The 15,255-nt window shown below is 42.7% G+C and overlaps 1 protein-coding gene across 1 annotated transcript in view; it reads left to right on the top strand.

The window, feature by feature from the left end:
• Nucleotides 1-14,191, top strand: part of MOB3B (MOB kinase activator 3B) — a 190,264-nt gene extending 176,073 nt beyond the window's left edge. Inside the window, exon 4 of the mRNA XM_029055595.2 lies at nucleotides 9,646-14,191. Within this exon, the coding sequence (XP_028911428.1) occupies nucleotides 9,646-9,675 (30 nt within the window). The 3' untranslated portion in view covers nucleotides 9,676-14,191. The remainder of the gene's footprint in view (nucleotides 1-9,645) is intronic.
• The last annotated feature ends 1,064 nt before the right edge of the window (nucleotides 14,192-15,255 follow it).

The following is a 15,255-nucleotide window of genomic DNA, read 5'->3' as shown; positions in this document are numbered from 1 at the left end:
AAAACATTTCTTTTCCTTTTTTTTTTTTATTGTCAGAATGTAACTTTTTTGGGACTCCTATCTAAAAACCAAAATGTCTCCAACTTGATCCTCTGTTTGCATGGGGTTCTCCCCCCCAGTAGTGACTTGATTTTGAAATATTTGCAGTCAGTCAATCAATGGTATTTGAGCACTTATGGTGTGCAGAACTCTATACTAAGTGCTTGGGAGAGTACAATAGGGGTCCATCAAGCAGTAGTATTTATTGAGCACTTACTGGGTGTAGAGTACTTTAAGGGCTCAGAAGAGTACAATACATCAGAATTGGTAAGACATGTCACCACTCCACAAGGAGCATACAGTTTAGAAGGGGAGACAGACATTAAAATAGGGAAATGTGCATAAGTGTTGTGGGGCTTGTGAAACTGCAATACAATAGAATTGGTAGACATGATCCCTGTCCACAAGGAGTTTACAGTCTACAGGGTGAGATAGGCATTAAAATAAATTACTGAAAGGGGAAATGACAAAGTGCAAGGATATGTACTTAAGTGCCGAGTGTGACTATCAAGTGCTTAGGGGGTAGAGATCTGAGTGCATAGTTGTCTCCAAGGGGAGGGGAAATGAGATCAGAAAGTAAGGTGGGAAGGGGCAGAATTGACTGAGTGTCTTAAAGTCAATGATAAGGAGTTTCTGTTTGATACAGAGATGGTTGGGCAACTATTGGAGGATTTTCAGGAGTGGGGAGATTTGCCTCATACAAAAACAGGCCATGAAAGGAATCTGCAGCACCAAGATGTTAACTGACTTGCCCAAGGTCAAACAGCAGTAAGTGGTGGAGCTGGGAGTAGGACCCAGGTCTTCTTACCCCCACCCCCATGCTCCTTCCATTAGGCCACCCTGTTGCTTAATGCAAGCCTATGAATTTTGCTGCTGGTTAACAATCCTAACACAATATTAATGGGGAAAGCAGTTGAAACTACTGAGAAAAATAAGGGTTTGGAATTATCTCTGGATTCCATCAACCCAGGCAATCATTGCTTCTCCTAGCAAAATAATCAGATGTTAACTGTATCCTGATCCAGATATTAACTATTCTGGCAGGAGTACTTCTTTCCACTCACCGATGGAATAAACTGTGGTGGAAATTTTCCATTATTTTCCTACTGTTTCTCTCTCTCTCCTCTTACTTTGATTTTTTTCTGTCTGGTCTTAGCTCAACTCTCTCTTCAATATATAGGTTTTTTGGCAAGTAGTGGCAGTAGTAATATTTATTCAGCACCTGCTTGGTGAGGTGCACTATGCTGGTGCTTGGATAGTACAGCTTGCCTTACCTCTCCTTTCTCTGTTTCATTCATTCATATTCATTGAGTACTTACTGTGTGCAAAGCACTGTACTAAGCATTTGGGAGAGTACAATATAATAACAGCAGACACATTCCTGCCAACAATGAGCTCACAGTCTAGAGGGAGAGATAGACATTAATACAGTCTATTAATACAGTCCAATTAAATACATTACAGATATATACATATATGCTGTGGGGATGAGAGGGAGGATGAATATCCTGTAATATCCCGGCTAGACTACTGTGTCAGCCTTCTCTCTGATCTCCCTTCCTCCTCTCTCGCCCCGCTCCAGTCTATTTGTCACTCCACTGCCTGGCTCATCTTCCTGCAGAAATGTTCTGGGCATGTCACTCCCCTTCTTAAAAACCTCCAGTGGTTACCTATCAACCTCAAACTCTTCACTCTAGGCTTCAAGGCTCTCCATCACCTTGCCCCTTCCTACCTCTCCTCCCTTCTCTCTTTCTACTGCCCACCCCGCACGCTCCGCTCCTCTGCCGCCCACCTCCTCACCGTCCCTCGGTCTTGCCTATCCCGCCGTCGACCTCTGGGTCACGTCCTCCCGCGGTCCTGGAATGCCCTCCCTCCTCACCTCTGACAATCTAATTCTCTTCCCCTCTTCAAATCCCTACTTAAAGCTCACCTCCTCCAAGAGGCCTTCCCAGACTGAGCTCCCCCCCTTTTTCCCTCTGCTCCTTCTACCCCCCCCTTCACCTCTCCGCAGCTAAACCCTCTTCTCCCCCCTTTCCCTCTCCTCCTCCCCCTCTCCCGTCCCACCCCTTCAGCACTGTACTTGTCCGCTCAACTGTATATATCTTCATCACCCTATTTATTTTGTTTAATGAGATGTACATCACCCTGATTCTATTTATTTGCCATTGTTTTTATGAGATGTCCTTCCCCTTGACTCTATTAATTGCCATTGTTCTTGTCTGCCTGTCTCCCCCGATTAGACTGTAAGCCCGTCAAAGGGCAGGGACTGTGTTTATCTGTTGCCGATTTGTACATTCCAAGCGCTTAGTACAGTGCTCTGCACATAGTAAGCGCTCAATAAATACTATTGAATGAATGAATGAAGGAGCAAGTAACAGTGGTGCAGAAGAGAGTGGGAGAAGAGGAGAGGAGGGCTTAGGGAAGACTTCTTGGAGATGTGCCTTCAATAACGCTTTGAAGTGGAAGAGAGCAATTATCTGTCGGATATGAGGAGAGGGAGTGTTCTAGGCCAGAGGTATGCTGTCGGCAAGAGGTCGGCGGTGAGATGGATGAGGTTGAGGTACATTGAGAAGGTTAGTATTAGAGGAATGAAGTGTGCGGGCTGGATTTCCTACTTCTCTCATCCAGCCATGAACTGCTTTGGTGAATTCAGTAATATGTTACACACCAGGGTCATCCCATACTCCAGAGAACTTGGCAGTGAGACTACCATGGGGCACTCCAGAAGTGGCAGTGGGGAGAACACAGGAAACTGTACTGTCAGCTCAGAGAGGGTGCCTGACATGGAGTATATTGGCCCACTGCCCAGCTTAAGCAAGCATCCTCTGCGCCTGGCAATGGCCATGTGCAGCAGTCGCTAAGAGGGACTGCACTGATGGGAAATTATTTTGGTGATTAATTGGTTAGATGGTTTATCTCCTTCATCTTTCCTCCAAAGTGCCCCTGATAACCCTATAGGGGCTAATAAGTGGGTCTCCAAACTTCACCTTTCCAAGACAGCAGCAAGATTGATTTGATTTTTGATATAACTTTCAGACCCTTGGAATTTTTTCAACCATATTGTACAGATTGGATCGAGTATCACAAAGCCAATAATAAGAATAACTATTATCATTTTTATTGCGTGTGTTAAGTGCTTACTATGTATCAAGCACTGTTCTAAGCACTTCTAAGATAATCCTGTTGGACATAGTCCTTGTCCGACATGGGGCTCACAGTCTAAGCAGAAGGTAGAACAGGTACTGAATCCCCTTTTTACAGATGAGGATACTGAGGCACAGTGAAGTGACTTGCCCAGGTCAAACAGCAGGCGAGTGGCAGTGCGAGGATTAAAACCCAGGTCCTCTGACTCCCTGGTCTTTGCTCTTCCTACTAGGCCACACTTTTCCTCAAAGATTCTCATGTTTGGGGAATTCCCCAAAGACAAATTGTTTTAAAGGTGGCTTTAAAATGTGACTAGTACCTTTCCTCAAGTGTATTAAGGCTCAGTTTTAGCATTTCTAGTAAAGAGGGAGGAGTATGCAGGGCGGATAAGGGTCCTGCCTGGGATTTCCATGGATTTACAGGGAAGCAGGAGAAAATATTTTTTCTGCTTCCTCTCCCACTTGTTTGCGGTTTATTACCATACTTCAGTAGGTATTGACACTCTTTCAGGCTTGTAGAAAAAAACACCTTTTTCCCTTCCACCCCAAACTCCAGCGATTGCATCCAGATTGTCCCTGCCCCCCCCCCCCCCCCCCCAGCTTCCCACAGATTCTTTTATCCCTTTTTCCCAGAGCTTTTTCTTTGGCTGCGGAAAGTACACGGGACTGGTTGTCAGGAGACCTGGGAAACAATGTCTCCTGCCATTAGAAGCAACATACAGTGGATTCTGTCCATTTTACCCAAGTTACAGGACAGGTACAGGACGAGAGGGGATTGCTTCACTGGCGTGGGGGGACTCAACAGGCAGATTTACCCATCAATCATAGTCAGAGGAAGGGGTGGGAGGGGCAGATAGTGAGTCAATGTTTTAATTGGAAGTAACGGAACAACAGAGGTCACACAAAAAGTCTTTGCAAACCATAGGCCTATCATAAACCCCTCATCAAACTGGGCTTCTGGGCACCGAAACAGATGATGGGGGTTGCAGAGAGGAGAGTGATTCATCCCCCACAATCAATCAGTTGTATTCATTGAGCACTTACTGTGTGCAGGGCACTGTACTAAGCGCTTGGGAGAGTACAACACAATATACCAGACACATTAGATAACTCTGATGTATGTCTAATAGGGCTCCTTCGTTTTCCTTTCCTTCATTAAGACCTCTTCAAATAATTTCCTGCAATTCACTTCTCTGTTAAGTTCAAGCTGAAAATGCTAACATTTTCTTTAAAGTCTGATCATTTTGTGTGGCCCTTCTAAATGCCCAGAGCAGAAAAACTGATTTTTTATAATATAATCAAAATGGTATCTGTTGAGCACTTACTACGTGCCAGGCACTGTACTAAGCACTGGGGCAGATACAAGCAAATCGGGTTGGACACAATCCCTGTCCCAAATGGGGCTCACAGTCTCGATCCCCATTTTACAGATGAGGTAACTGAAGCACAGAGAAGTGAAGTGACTTGTCCAAAGACACAGCAGACAGTGGCAGTGCTGGGATTAGATCCCATGACCTTCTGAAAGATTGCACATTGTTAGGTTCAGCCTGAGCAAAGATCAGTTTTAAGGAGCTTTCACTACAGTCAATTTCAGTTATCATGATGAAATAGTGTTGCACCTTTCCCCCTTTATACCTCCAGTGCTTTGACATAAGGAATCTGTAGAGACCTTTCTCTCTCCCTCTTTCTTTCTGTCATATATACATATATATATGTACATATATATATATATATATACACACACACACACACATATACATTCTCCAGTTCTCTCTGGTTCTCCTTGTGTCTCTTCCTCTTTCATAAAGTTATCCAGTGGGATTAGTGCTCAAAGCATCAGAGAATAGAGAGTTGGAAAATTAAAAGCAGACTGTGTGGTTTAGAAGCCTTTGCTGTGTTGTGGTCATTTCTGATGCATTTGAAATGTGACCATTGTTTAACCTCTGTATCATTGAACTCCAGTAGGGAAGAAAAAAAAAATCAGGGTGGTCATTCAGCTTCCTTTTCCTCCCTGCCATTAAAAACCAAAAAGATTTTTTATATTTAACCTAGCTATATAGTTTGTCCAATAAATGTATTGGTTTCTACCTGCCCTGTCCTGTGATTTTTAATGTTTAATTTTGTGGGTCTTTATAGAAAAGTACCGTGGTGACCCCACTTAAGGCAATCTGACATTGTCAGTTGATTTGTCACTTTTGCTATTTTAGAGCTCAACTTCAGGATTCCTGGGTCCTTGTGCAGGTTTTCAAAAGGTCTCTTGCTGCTTTTTGCATAAAAAAATGAAATAGGAGAGAGAAAGTCTACTTCAGAGGCTGGGAATCAATAGCTCATGACTATATATAGCGCTTCTTGAAATCAAATGTGGTTCTCAAACGTAGGTGCCTCCCTCTGGACCTGGTACCACGAGAATGATGATATTACCTTGGTCTCCACATCCAGAGGAGATACAGGGAATGTGTCTTGTATATTGTCGTGCTGTACTGTCCCAAGCGCTTACTACAGTGCTCTGCACACGATACATGCTCAATAAATACGATTGATTGGATGCAGAAAGCTGGGCAAGAAATAGCTGGGCAAGAAATAGCTGGGCCATCCTACCCCTTTGAGCCAGAATGGGGCCAAGGGAGAACTGAGATGGAGGCTCCAGGCCTCACCGGACAGCAGGGTGTCAGCCTGTTCTCCTTTCCCTACGACTTTGCATACTCACAAGCAGCAGTGGCACCGAAACAAACCTGTCAGGGTGGGAAAGGGTTAGAGCACCCTCCTTGCTAGTTTCTGGGCACCAAGGGCACCAGTAGTGGCTGTGGGTGGGCAACAAAGTGCCAAGATAAGGTGCGATGAGCACTTATTGTGCTGCCCCCCCCTCCACACGCACCCATACCAGACAGGTACTAGAGCAATTAAACAGGCAGAGGAGGGTGAAGGAGGTAGATTAATTCTGTCTCTCCTCTGTCTCTCCCTTTTCTCTCTCTCTCTCATAAGCAGTATAGGACATATACCTGTCTTACCAAGTCTCCCCCTCTCCCCTCCCCCCCACCCCCAACCTTCTCTTGCTGGCCCTAATATGGCAGAAAGTTTCCTCCAAATCAAACCCAGAGTAAAGTGTCCTTCCCAGCTCTGGCAAGCTGCAGGTTCCCCTGTCTTCCCTTCTCTTCGACCACCTTCCCTCCTACTCCTCCCTCAATCAATCAATCGGCTTTATTGAGCACTTACTGCTCCTTTCACTCTACAGTAGTAATAGTACTTATTAAGTACCTACTATGTTCAAAGTTCTATACTAAGTGCTGGGAAAAAGTACACGGATGAAAATTAGAAAGTTCCTGGCTCTCAAGGGTTCACAATCTAAGGAAAAAAGAGGGTGGGAGGCAGGGTGAAAATGTTGGCTACAAACACACAAGGAAAGGTGAAGAAACATTCTCCCCTTCCTCTTTCCTCACTTTTTTTTTTTTACCCCTTCCCTTTCCCATCCCTGCTGGCAACAAATGTTGTTGCTGCAAAGCAGCCACATAGCTCAATAATATCATCCCATTACATTTTGTATGATGTGATGTGATGTGTCACATGGGAGGCCAAAAATGGTATGCCTCTCTAGGCACTAATTACTCATAGGTTTCATTTGGTTTGGTGGTTCTGCACAAAAAGCTTCCAAACCCCTGGGCTAGTTTCTTCTATTAGCTCCTTTGCCTGTCATGTTTCTGCTCTTCTTATTTGTGCCGAATGTAGGCAGGCCAGCTACTTAGTTATTTGCTTGGATTCTTAGCCATTGGAAAGATGTAATAGCTGTAAACATGTCTTCAATTAAAAAACTGTTCAGACTTGTTCAGGAACTTGAAGAGGAAAGTACAGTCAGTTTCCAGACCTTTTCGAAGTTACAAAGCTCAGATGCATAGTGGGACAGCAACTAAAATTTTATCTCTAACTAAGGAATACTTGAATTTGAAATTTTCCCATTTCAGGACAACACTCTGAATTTGGACATTGTTCTGGGAACAGTAGTTTCAGAAAATAGATGGGGTGTTTCCCAATTTTAAAATGGAATACCGTATTGAATTGAACGGCCAAAATAGAATATTTGAGATTTCTTCCATAAAAGAAAAATCAGAATATTTAGATGATGAAAAGTTATTTCCATTGAGTACTACTGGTTCAGATATTTTCCAGCTGGTTTGGCGCCCTCTGGTGGGAGATAGAATGCAATGTGTGTCCCACAAGGAATATCTCTAAAGGGGAGGGAAACTTCGGGTCACAAACATATCAGTCCGGTGACATTTCGCCAGGTGACCAGTAGTGGATGTGGAATATGCTACTGGCCATGTGCCAGGGCAACTTTGGAAGGAGGGGGGGTGAGGCACAAGAACTGTAATTTGCGGGGAGGGGGTGTCCCAAATACCATCCATATGATAGAAGATGAGGCTCTTCAATCAGTAGTATGTATGTATGAGCACTTACTGTGTGCAGAGCACTGTAAAGGAAGAGTACAGTACAACAGATTTGGTAGACATGTCCCTTCTCCACAGGGAGCTTTCAGGCTAGAAGGGGAGACAGACATTAAAATATGCCTATGTACCTAAGTGCTTTGGGGTTAAGGGTGGGATGAATATCAAGTGAGAGGGAGTAGGGGAAATGAGGACTTAATCAGGGAAGGCCTCTTGGAGGAGGCCTCTTTTGGAGGAGATGAGATTTTAATAAGGCTTTGAGGGTGGGGACAGTGATCAATCATATTAATTGAATGCTTACTATTTGCAGATCACTGTACTAAGTGCTTGGGAGGCAGAGGGAGAGACAGACATTAAAATAGATGCCTGCTTCCAATTTTTAACCCTGAAGTGATGGGGTCTGAAGTGATGCAACTTTTCAGGTGATTTAGCGCCCACTTGGGCAGCTGTAGTATCTATGAGCAGGGCATATTTAGCAAATAGGGTATTAAAGTGGTCCAAAGAAATGGTGAAGGGTGTGATATTAATTGCCATTCATACACACTTCCCCTAAAAACGACAGAGCAAGAACAGCAGCTGCAGTAGTAGTAACAGTATTTATTAGGCACTTAGTGTGTGCAGAGCACTGTTCTAAGCTCTGGGAAAGGATACACAGGAGGGAATTAGACGTAGCCCCTGCCCCTCACTGGGCAGCTGTGTGGACCATGAGGAGCCTGCTTAATTGCCAACTTGTCCAAAAGAGAACTCCTCATCTTCCCACCAAATCTTGTCCTACTCCTAACTTTCCTATCTTTGTAGACAACACCACCATCCTCCCTATCTCGCAAGCCAGTAAACTTGGTAGCGAAGTAGCATGGCTCAATGGAAAGAGCATGGGCTTGGGAGTTAGAGGTCATGAGTTCTAATTCAGGCTCCACCACTTGTCAGCTGTGTGACTTTGGGCAAGTCACTTAACTTCTCTGTGCCTCAGTTACCTCATCTGTAAAATGGGAATGAAGACTGTGAGCCCCACGTGGGACAACCTGATCACCTTGTATCCCCTCCAGCACTTAGAACAGTGCTTTGCACATAGTAAGTGCTTAACAAATACCATCATTATCCTCTACTCATCACACTCATTCAACACACACATTCAAACTGTCACAAAATCTCTAGAATCTGCCCTTTCCTCTCCATCAAAACTGCTATCACACTGATTCAAGCCTTTATCCTATCCTGCCTTGATTACTGCATCAGCCCCCTTGCTGACCTCCCCTCCTTCTGTCTCTCCCACTCCAGTCCTGGCTTCACTCTGCTGCCCAAATTATTTTTCAGAAAAACCATTCAATCTGTATACTACCATTCCTCAAAAACCTCCAGTTGTTGCCCATCCACCTCCACTTCAAACAGATACTTCTTACCATTGGCTTTATGGCACTCAATCAGCTGTCTCCCTTCTTTCTTACCTGGCTGATCTCTGACTAAAATCCAACCCATGCGCTTTTCTCCTCTAACGTCAACCTACGCCCTATACCTAAATCTCATCTAGCCCACCATCAACCCCTTGCTCACATCCTCCTTTGGGCCTGGAACTCCTTCAGATCTGACAGTCCACCACTTTTCCCACCTTTAAAACACTTAAAATCACATCTCCTCCAAGAGGCCTTCCCTAAGTCCTCATTTCCTCTATCTGTCCTCCCCTCTGCATCACCTAGGGCACTTAGCACTTTGATACTCACCCCAGTCTCACTGAATTTATGTGCATATCCTTATACCATACTGTTTTTCCTATCTGTACTTTATATTACCTGTCTTCCCCTATAGACTGTCAGCTACTTGTGGGCAGGTATTTTTGTCTGCCAACTCTGTTGTTCTCTCCCAAGTGCTTAGTACAATGCTCTGCACACATTAATCACTCAATAAATGCCACTGATTGGTTAAAGGCGATGCAGAGATTGTCAGTTTGCAAGGGCTGGGGATCAGGGTGTCTAAAGCCAGTGACTTCTTTATTATTTTTCCTAATGATTTTCCTCCTTTTTGTTTTATAGAAAGAAATGACTACCAAGATGTGTCACTAAAAAGTCATCTGTGAGAAGGAAGAAGAATGCAATTTCCTCCATGGGGACAAGCGAAAACATGAAGAAGTCTTTCCGGGCTGAAATAGTTCAATTCCCAGGATCAGGAAAGTTAGGCACCGAAGATTATTTTCCAGCAACGTTTCCCAACCTCCAAGTGTGCTCTTAACCCTCAAAGTGCTGCTAGCAACATCCTATTGACCATGTGGATTATACAGCATATAAATATATATATATATAGCATATATGGAGCCGGGGGGGAATCCTAACTTTTCTGGTTCAAGAATTATTTTAGGAGGCAACCCCCGCCATTCCAAGCAATTCCAACTGTAGTGTTTTCCTGCTGTTTAAGCTTTCCTGAAATTCAGGTTTTGAGGCTGAGATGCATATTTGTATGTTTTTCACTGAACCTGTGTTATCAGCTGGCCTAGTTTTCTGCATTTCACTTTCCAAGTACAGTGTAAATTTAAGAAGTGTAGATGCTCAACCAAGTTTGCTGTAAAGTGTCTTTCTTCCAAATCCTTCAAATTCCCTACTCTCTAAACTGGTCCTGTTGCTTAGTAGTCTGAAATGCCGTAGAGCATCAATATCAATGTAAACCCAGCAAACAACCTCATCACAGCATTCCCCCATGTGCATCTGATGAGGTAGTCCTCCACTTGATCAGTTAATCTCAACTCCAAACAGTGGCTTCAAATCAAATTAAGTAGATTAGGCAGTCTCCCAGGATAATGAGTGGATGCCCACTTATTCTGGTGAATAAATTAGTTTTTCTTTCTTTCTCCTTTTTCTCTATTTCCCAGGGGGCTTTTACCTTGGGCAAAATCTGTAAATTGAGGAGGATGAGGAGTGAGCATCAGACCAGGACTGTTAAAGGTAGTCTGATAAGGCAATTGTTGCTAATAACTCATCATTATTGAAGTTCTGGAGATGTCTGCCCATCCTTTCTCATCATCTTTCCCCCTTACAATATTGAACAAGGGAAAATTGACCCCTGGTCTTGAAGTACAGCACCTAAACCTGACCTTGGACATACAAACTGGGTCTGCATGAAGGTCCATCTCCCTCCTAGGAAATGTCATTTTCCAGTTGGAACAGTTTATTCTGGTCATTTCCACCATTGGATTTGAATCCTCGCCTGATGGTGGAAATAGGAGAACCCACGATTCCAACTTTAAATAATGGCTCAGAGAGGTACTGCTAGCTGCTTAACTCCTCATCTGGAGCCATAACCACGGTGGAGCTAATTCTCCTCCCATCTTTCCGTTTCAGTTGAAGGCCAGAATTAGTTGCCTTGTCGAAGTGTCAACTGAGACCAACCCCTTTTTGTTGATGGAAAGGGGTGACTTTAATAAGGCTCTTGTTTTGGGAAGGGGATATTAGCATGTGTTTTCTTCATGATGATTTGAACTTCACAAGGTCAATGTAATGAGATTTTTTTATGCAAAATTACTGAAAAGTAACAAAAAATAACTCTGGAATTTTCACTTTGGTATGCCCAAATGCCTTGCTTCTTTCATTCTGTGGAGAATGAGATGCCATGGCTAATCAGACTAAGGGATGGATTTATGAACTCTATGGTATTCATTGTTAAATTAGCTAAGTAGATTGACCCTTTGTTTTAGAGGGTGATATGACTTGCGTATCTCTGAAGCTTTTAACTAGAAAATGTAGCTCTGTAACATTGAAAACCACAATATTTTACATTCAAAATTAACTCTCACCTTGAGTCCCACTACTACCATTTGTTGTGCAGTTTGGACATATTGTAGTGAGAGTGTGAAATCTGAAGGCTTTTATCATCAAATATTTTAAATACTGTTTTCTCAAGTACTAATTGTGCATGTGGTATTTTCAAAGAGTTGATAAAAACTCTTTTTTTTCTTAGTACAGTTTCCTCCTGTTGGTACTCCCTGATTGCACTCCCATAGTGTTTGTCTATGTAAATGTCTCATTTTTTAAATTATTTTAAGATGTAACAAGAGAGCCTAATTTCTAAAATACTTGGCCAACAGATTCCTAAAGATCTCATTGTCACTTCTCTTTGGCCTGACTGCTTCCCATGCATGGCTCTTATTTGCAGGGAAGGACTTGACTGATGATCCCCGGATTTCTCTGACTCTTGATCCAGTACTGACCATTCAGTGCTAAAATAGAATTTCCATGGCTGCCGTGGGTGGAAAAAAAAAACAATGGCATGGCTCACACCCTTGCTCCTATCTTCCCTCTTTCATGACCTTTAGTGATGACAGTGATTGAAGGGTGGCATATTGCCACAGATTTACAAGTCTGAAATACCAAGGCTGGGGTTAGAGAAGGAAGGATGCAGATGAAGAGGTTAGAGCAGTAAACTGGTGAGTTTCCAATTGATCATTAAATTCTAGATAATCTTCCCTGGAGTCTGAGTACATTGAATGATGTTCTCATCGTTTATCCAGGACCTCCTTTAGTCCCCATTCTCCAGTGTATATAACAGGGGATTAGACGTAGATTCATCACATCTTTCTTAACTGAAGAACGGGGAAGAAGACAGATGAATCTGTTTGTTATGGGAATGTGTGTGCTCCCATGTTCAAGGTGGCTTGTGGCTAGCAATAAGAGTGTGAGCCCTGCTTCCCTTACATTCCCTTACTTTTTTCTTACATTCAGTTCCTATGATCTTGGCCATAGTTTTTGCTATTGTCTTCTGCTTCTTGCAGTGGTACCTTTGGCTTAGTGCACTTTTAATCCTGAAGAAAGGGAATCAGAGTCTCTTAAGCAGAAAAGAGTTTGGAAGCATATCTAGTCAGTCCCTCTGTTTATAGGCAGGAGTCCTCTTAGGGCTTTCAAAAAAATGAGAATTTAGCCTGTTATTAAAGAATACCAGAGAAGTAGAGTCCCAAACTTTCCCAGGAACCTATTCTTCTGTTAAAACAACTCACTGTTGGAATGGTAGATTCTTCTTCATATCTGAACCAAATCCCTCTTGCATTGGGTTAAGGCCATTTCCTCTTGTTCTGACCTCAGTGGCGATGGAGCCCAGCTGTCTATTTCTTTTTGCCAAACTTGGACATAGCTAGTCCTTCCCAATCTGCTTTGGTCTGTGTGTTTTTTCCTCCTCAGCTATATTACCCTGAAATGGTCCTTTATTCATCTGTTCATTCCTCCAGATTGTCTATGGCACCTTGAACTCTGATCCCATTTTCTAACATTGCCTACCACTATTCCCAAGGTCAGTATCATTTACAGGCTTAATTGGACATGCTCCCTATTCCAGCTTTTATTTCATTGATAAAACTCTTAAGAACTCTGGGCTAAGACCAGAGCACCACTTTGTTATGGTTTTCCAAGTTTAAGTGGATCTTTTAATAACTACACTCCATCCAGTTCCGCACTCCCCAGTATTTGTGAGGCTTGGACCCTCCACAGCAGTATTTTCCCAGTTTACTGATAGGAACATCTTTCAGGGCAGAATCAAAAGCCTTTTTTAACTCGAGATAAATGGCATCTGTTCATTCTCCTTGATCTTTCAGACCTGTTACTTGGTCAAAGAAGGAATTGAGAGTAGTGTGGCAGGATTTCTTCTCAACTCCCAAGATACCCCTGAGAAAGGAGTTGAAAAGACATTTTTTGACTGATCCTGTTCGTCGTGGAATATCCTGAATGGTTTGAGAGACTTAAGAACAGGTACCTAAGATCAGACTCAAACTGAATCCTTTCCCTTCTCCCTCAAAAAACTGACAAAGATTGAAGATTTGTTTTTAATTTCCTTATAAACCTTCTAAGAAAACTGACAAAGATTGAAGATTTGTTTTTAATTTCCTTATAAACCTTCTAAGAAGTTGGCATATGTAGCTCTACACATTCCTGAATGAAATGAGAGTAGCTGTTTGAAATAGGTACTCAGGAGGAAATAGGGAAATGCTAGAGAGTGGTCAGTGGTGTAAGGAGATATTTAAGCAACAAATAGATCAGTTTTTCCCAATCAGTAGCCAGAACAGAGGAATCAAAAGTGGTCTGAAGCATTAGTGATGACATTTTGTTGTTTATCCAATCTCATTGTGATTTTTTCCCCCTTTTTGAGAAAAACAGTACTATTCAGCAATTGGCCAAAGTAGATTTTTGAACTTGTAAATTTTTTTCTCATGCTCTTAAAATTGATTTACTAAAATTTTGTAATAGAATATTCCTCTCTGATTAAGTTGATTCTAAGATGTTTTTATTGGGTAGGTAAAGAATTTTGTAATTTTTAAAGGAAGATGCATATTTCTAACCAAGCAAATAAATTTTGACCAGCTTTTAATCTCCAAACTTCAATGTCATCTGGTATTTTTTTTAGCAATATCAGAGAAAATGGGTTTTTTTAGAATATTTAGTTCTATTTGTGATTAAATGAAGAGTTTGAATGTAAGAATACAGATAAGCACCTATAAATCAAATTGGAAAAGCAGGTTAAAATGAAAGGATACTTATAAAAAAAAAGCTTTAGTTTGTAAGCCTAAGGAATTCAAACATCATAAATAAAAGATATATAACTCTATGTAGGTTTTGAGCTGTCTGTCTTTTTCATGTTCAATTTATCCTGTAAGAAATATGAATGTTACTTTGGTTTTTCAGCCTGAAGTTATGCAGGCAGAAGAGAAGAATTAACGGGTAAAATAAAATAAGAATTCCATGGAAGGGAGTTAAAGACTTTTTAAAAAAATATTCAAACCCAGAGTTATACAGCTTAGCAGAATATTTTTTCCTAACAATTACTCAGTTTAACGCTAGGCACAGAGGATGTTCACCAAATAAGAACTGATTATATTGAATTTACACTATTTTCTGGTATTAGGAACTAGTTCAGGAATCAGCCAGGGTTTTCTTAATTAAGATCCTTTTACCCAACTTGTCCTTGTTTGCTCTTCTGTGAATGTAAATTGAAGACACACTATTTTAGTATACAGGAAGTCTTCTTCTTTTGACCACCTGAGTTATGACAAACCGCACTTCCGCTATATCTGAATTTACACTCTGTTTCAGGTATACGACATTGGATCCAACTGAACACCACCAGGCTCATAAGGTAAGTATTACATCACCCCACCAGTCCTTGCAGTTCCTTCTTCACCCAGAGCCTTCCCTCTGCTCATGGTTGCCCTCCTTGGCCCCCACTCTCTGAGGTCACAAAAGTGAGAGTTGGTGACTGACTGGAGAGGGGGGCTAGCAGTGGTGGTGAGGCTCCTTCCTCCCCCTCCCTTTCACTGTGGTGGGTGAGGTGGTGGAGGAGTTCCCTCCTTAATCTCCCCCGCACCAGCCTTGTGAGGCTGGGAATCAGGTCTGGGCCTAGCTCCACCCACCCTGCCTGGCAGCAGACACCTCTGTGTGGGTGCCATGGATGAAGCCTCACTGCCATCCTCCCTCTCAACTGGCCCCTCCACAGCCTGGCCCCAGCCTCCTGGCTTTGCAGGACCAGGAGTAGGTACAGAGAGGGGAGGAGAGGGTTGAAGGGGGAAAGTGGAGCTGTTGTCAGCTATCACCGCCCCGGGAAACCGCTCCAGCTTGAGGAGATCTCCCAAGTGTCAGGGGCTCTAGGGATATGGACAATATCTGCTGCACCAG

The sequence above is a fragment of the Ornithorhynchus anatinus genome, chromosome X5 (assembly GCF_004115215.2).
Source record: "Ornithorhynchus anatinus isolate Pmale09 chromosome X5, mOrnAna1.pri.v4, whole genome shotgun sequence".
NCBI classification, from domain to species: Eukaryota; Metazoa; Chordata; class Mammalia; order Monotremata; family Ornithorhynchidae; genus Ornithorhynchus; species Ornithorhynchus anatinus.
Note: the sequence above shows the minus strand (reverse complement) of the source record. Positions and strands in the feature narration are given on the sequence as shown.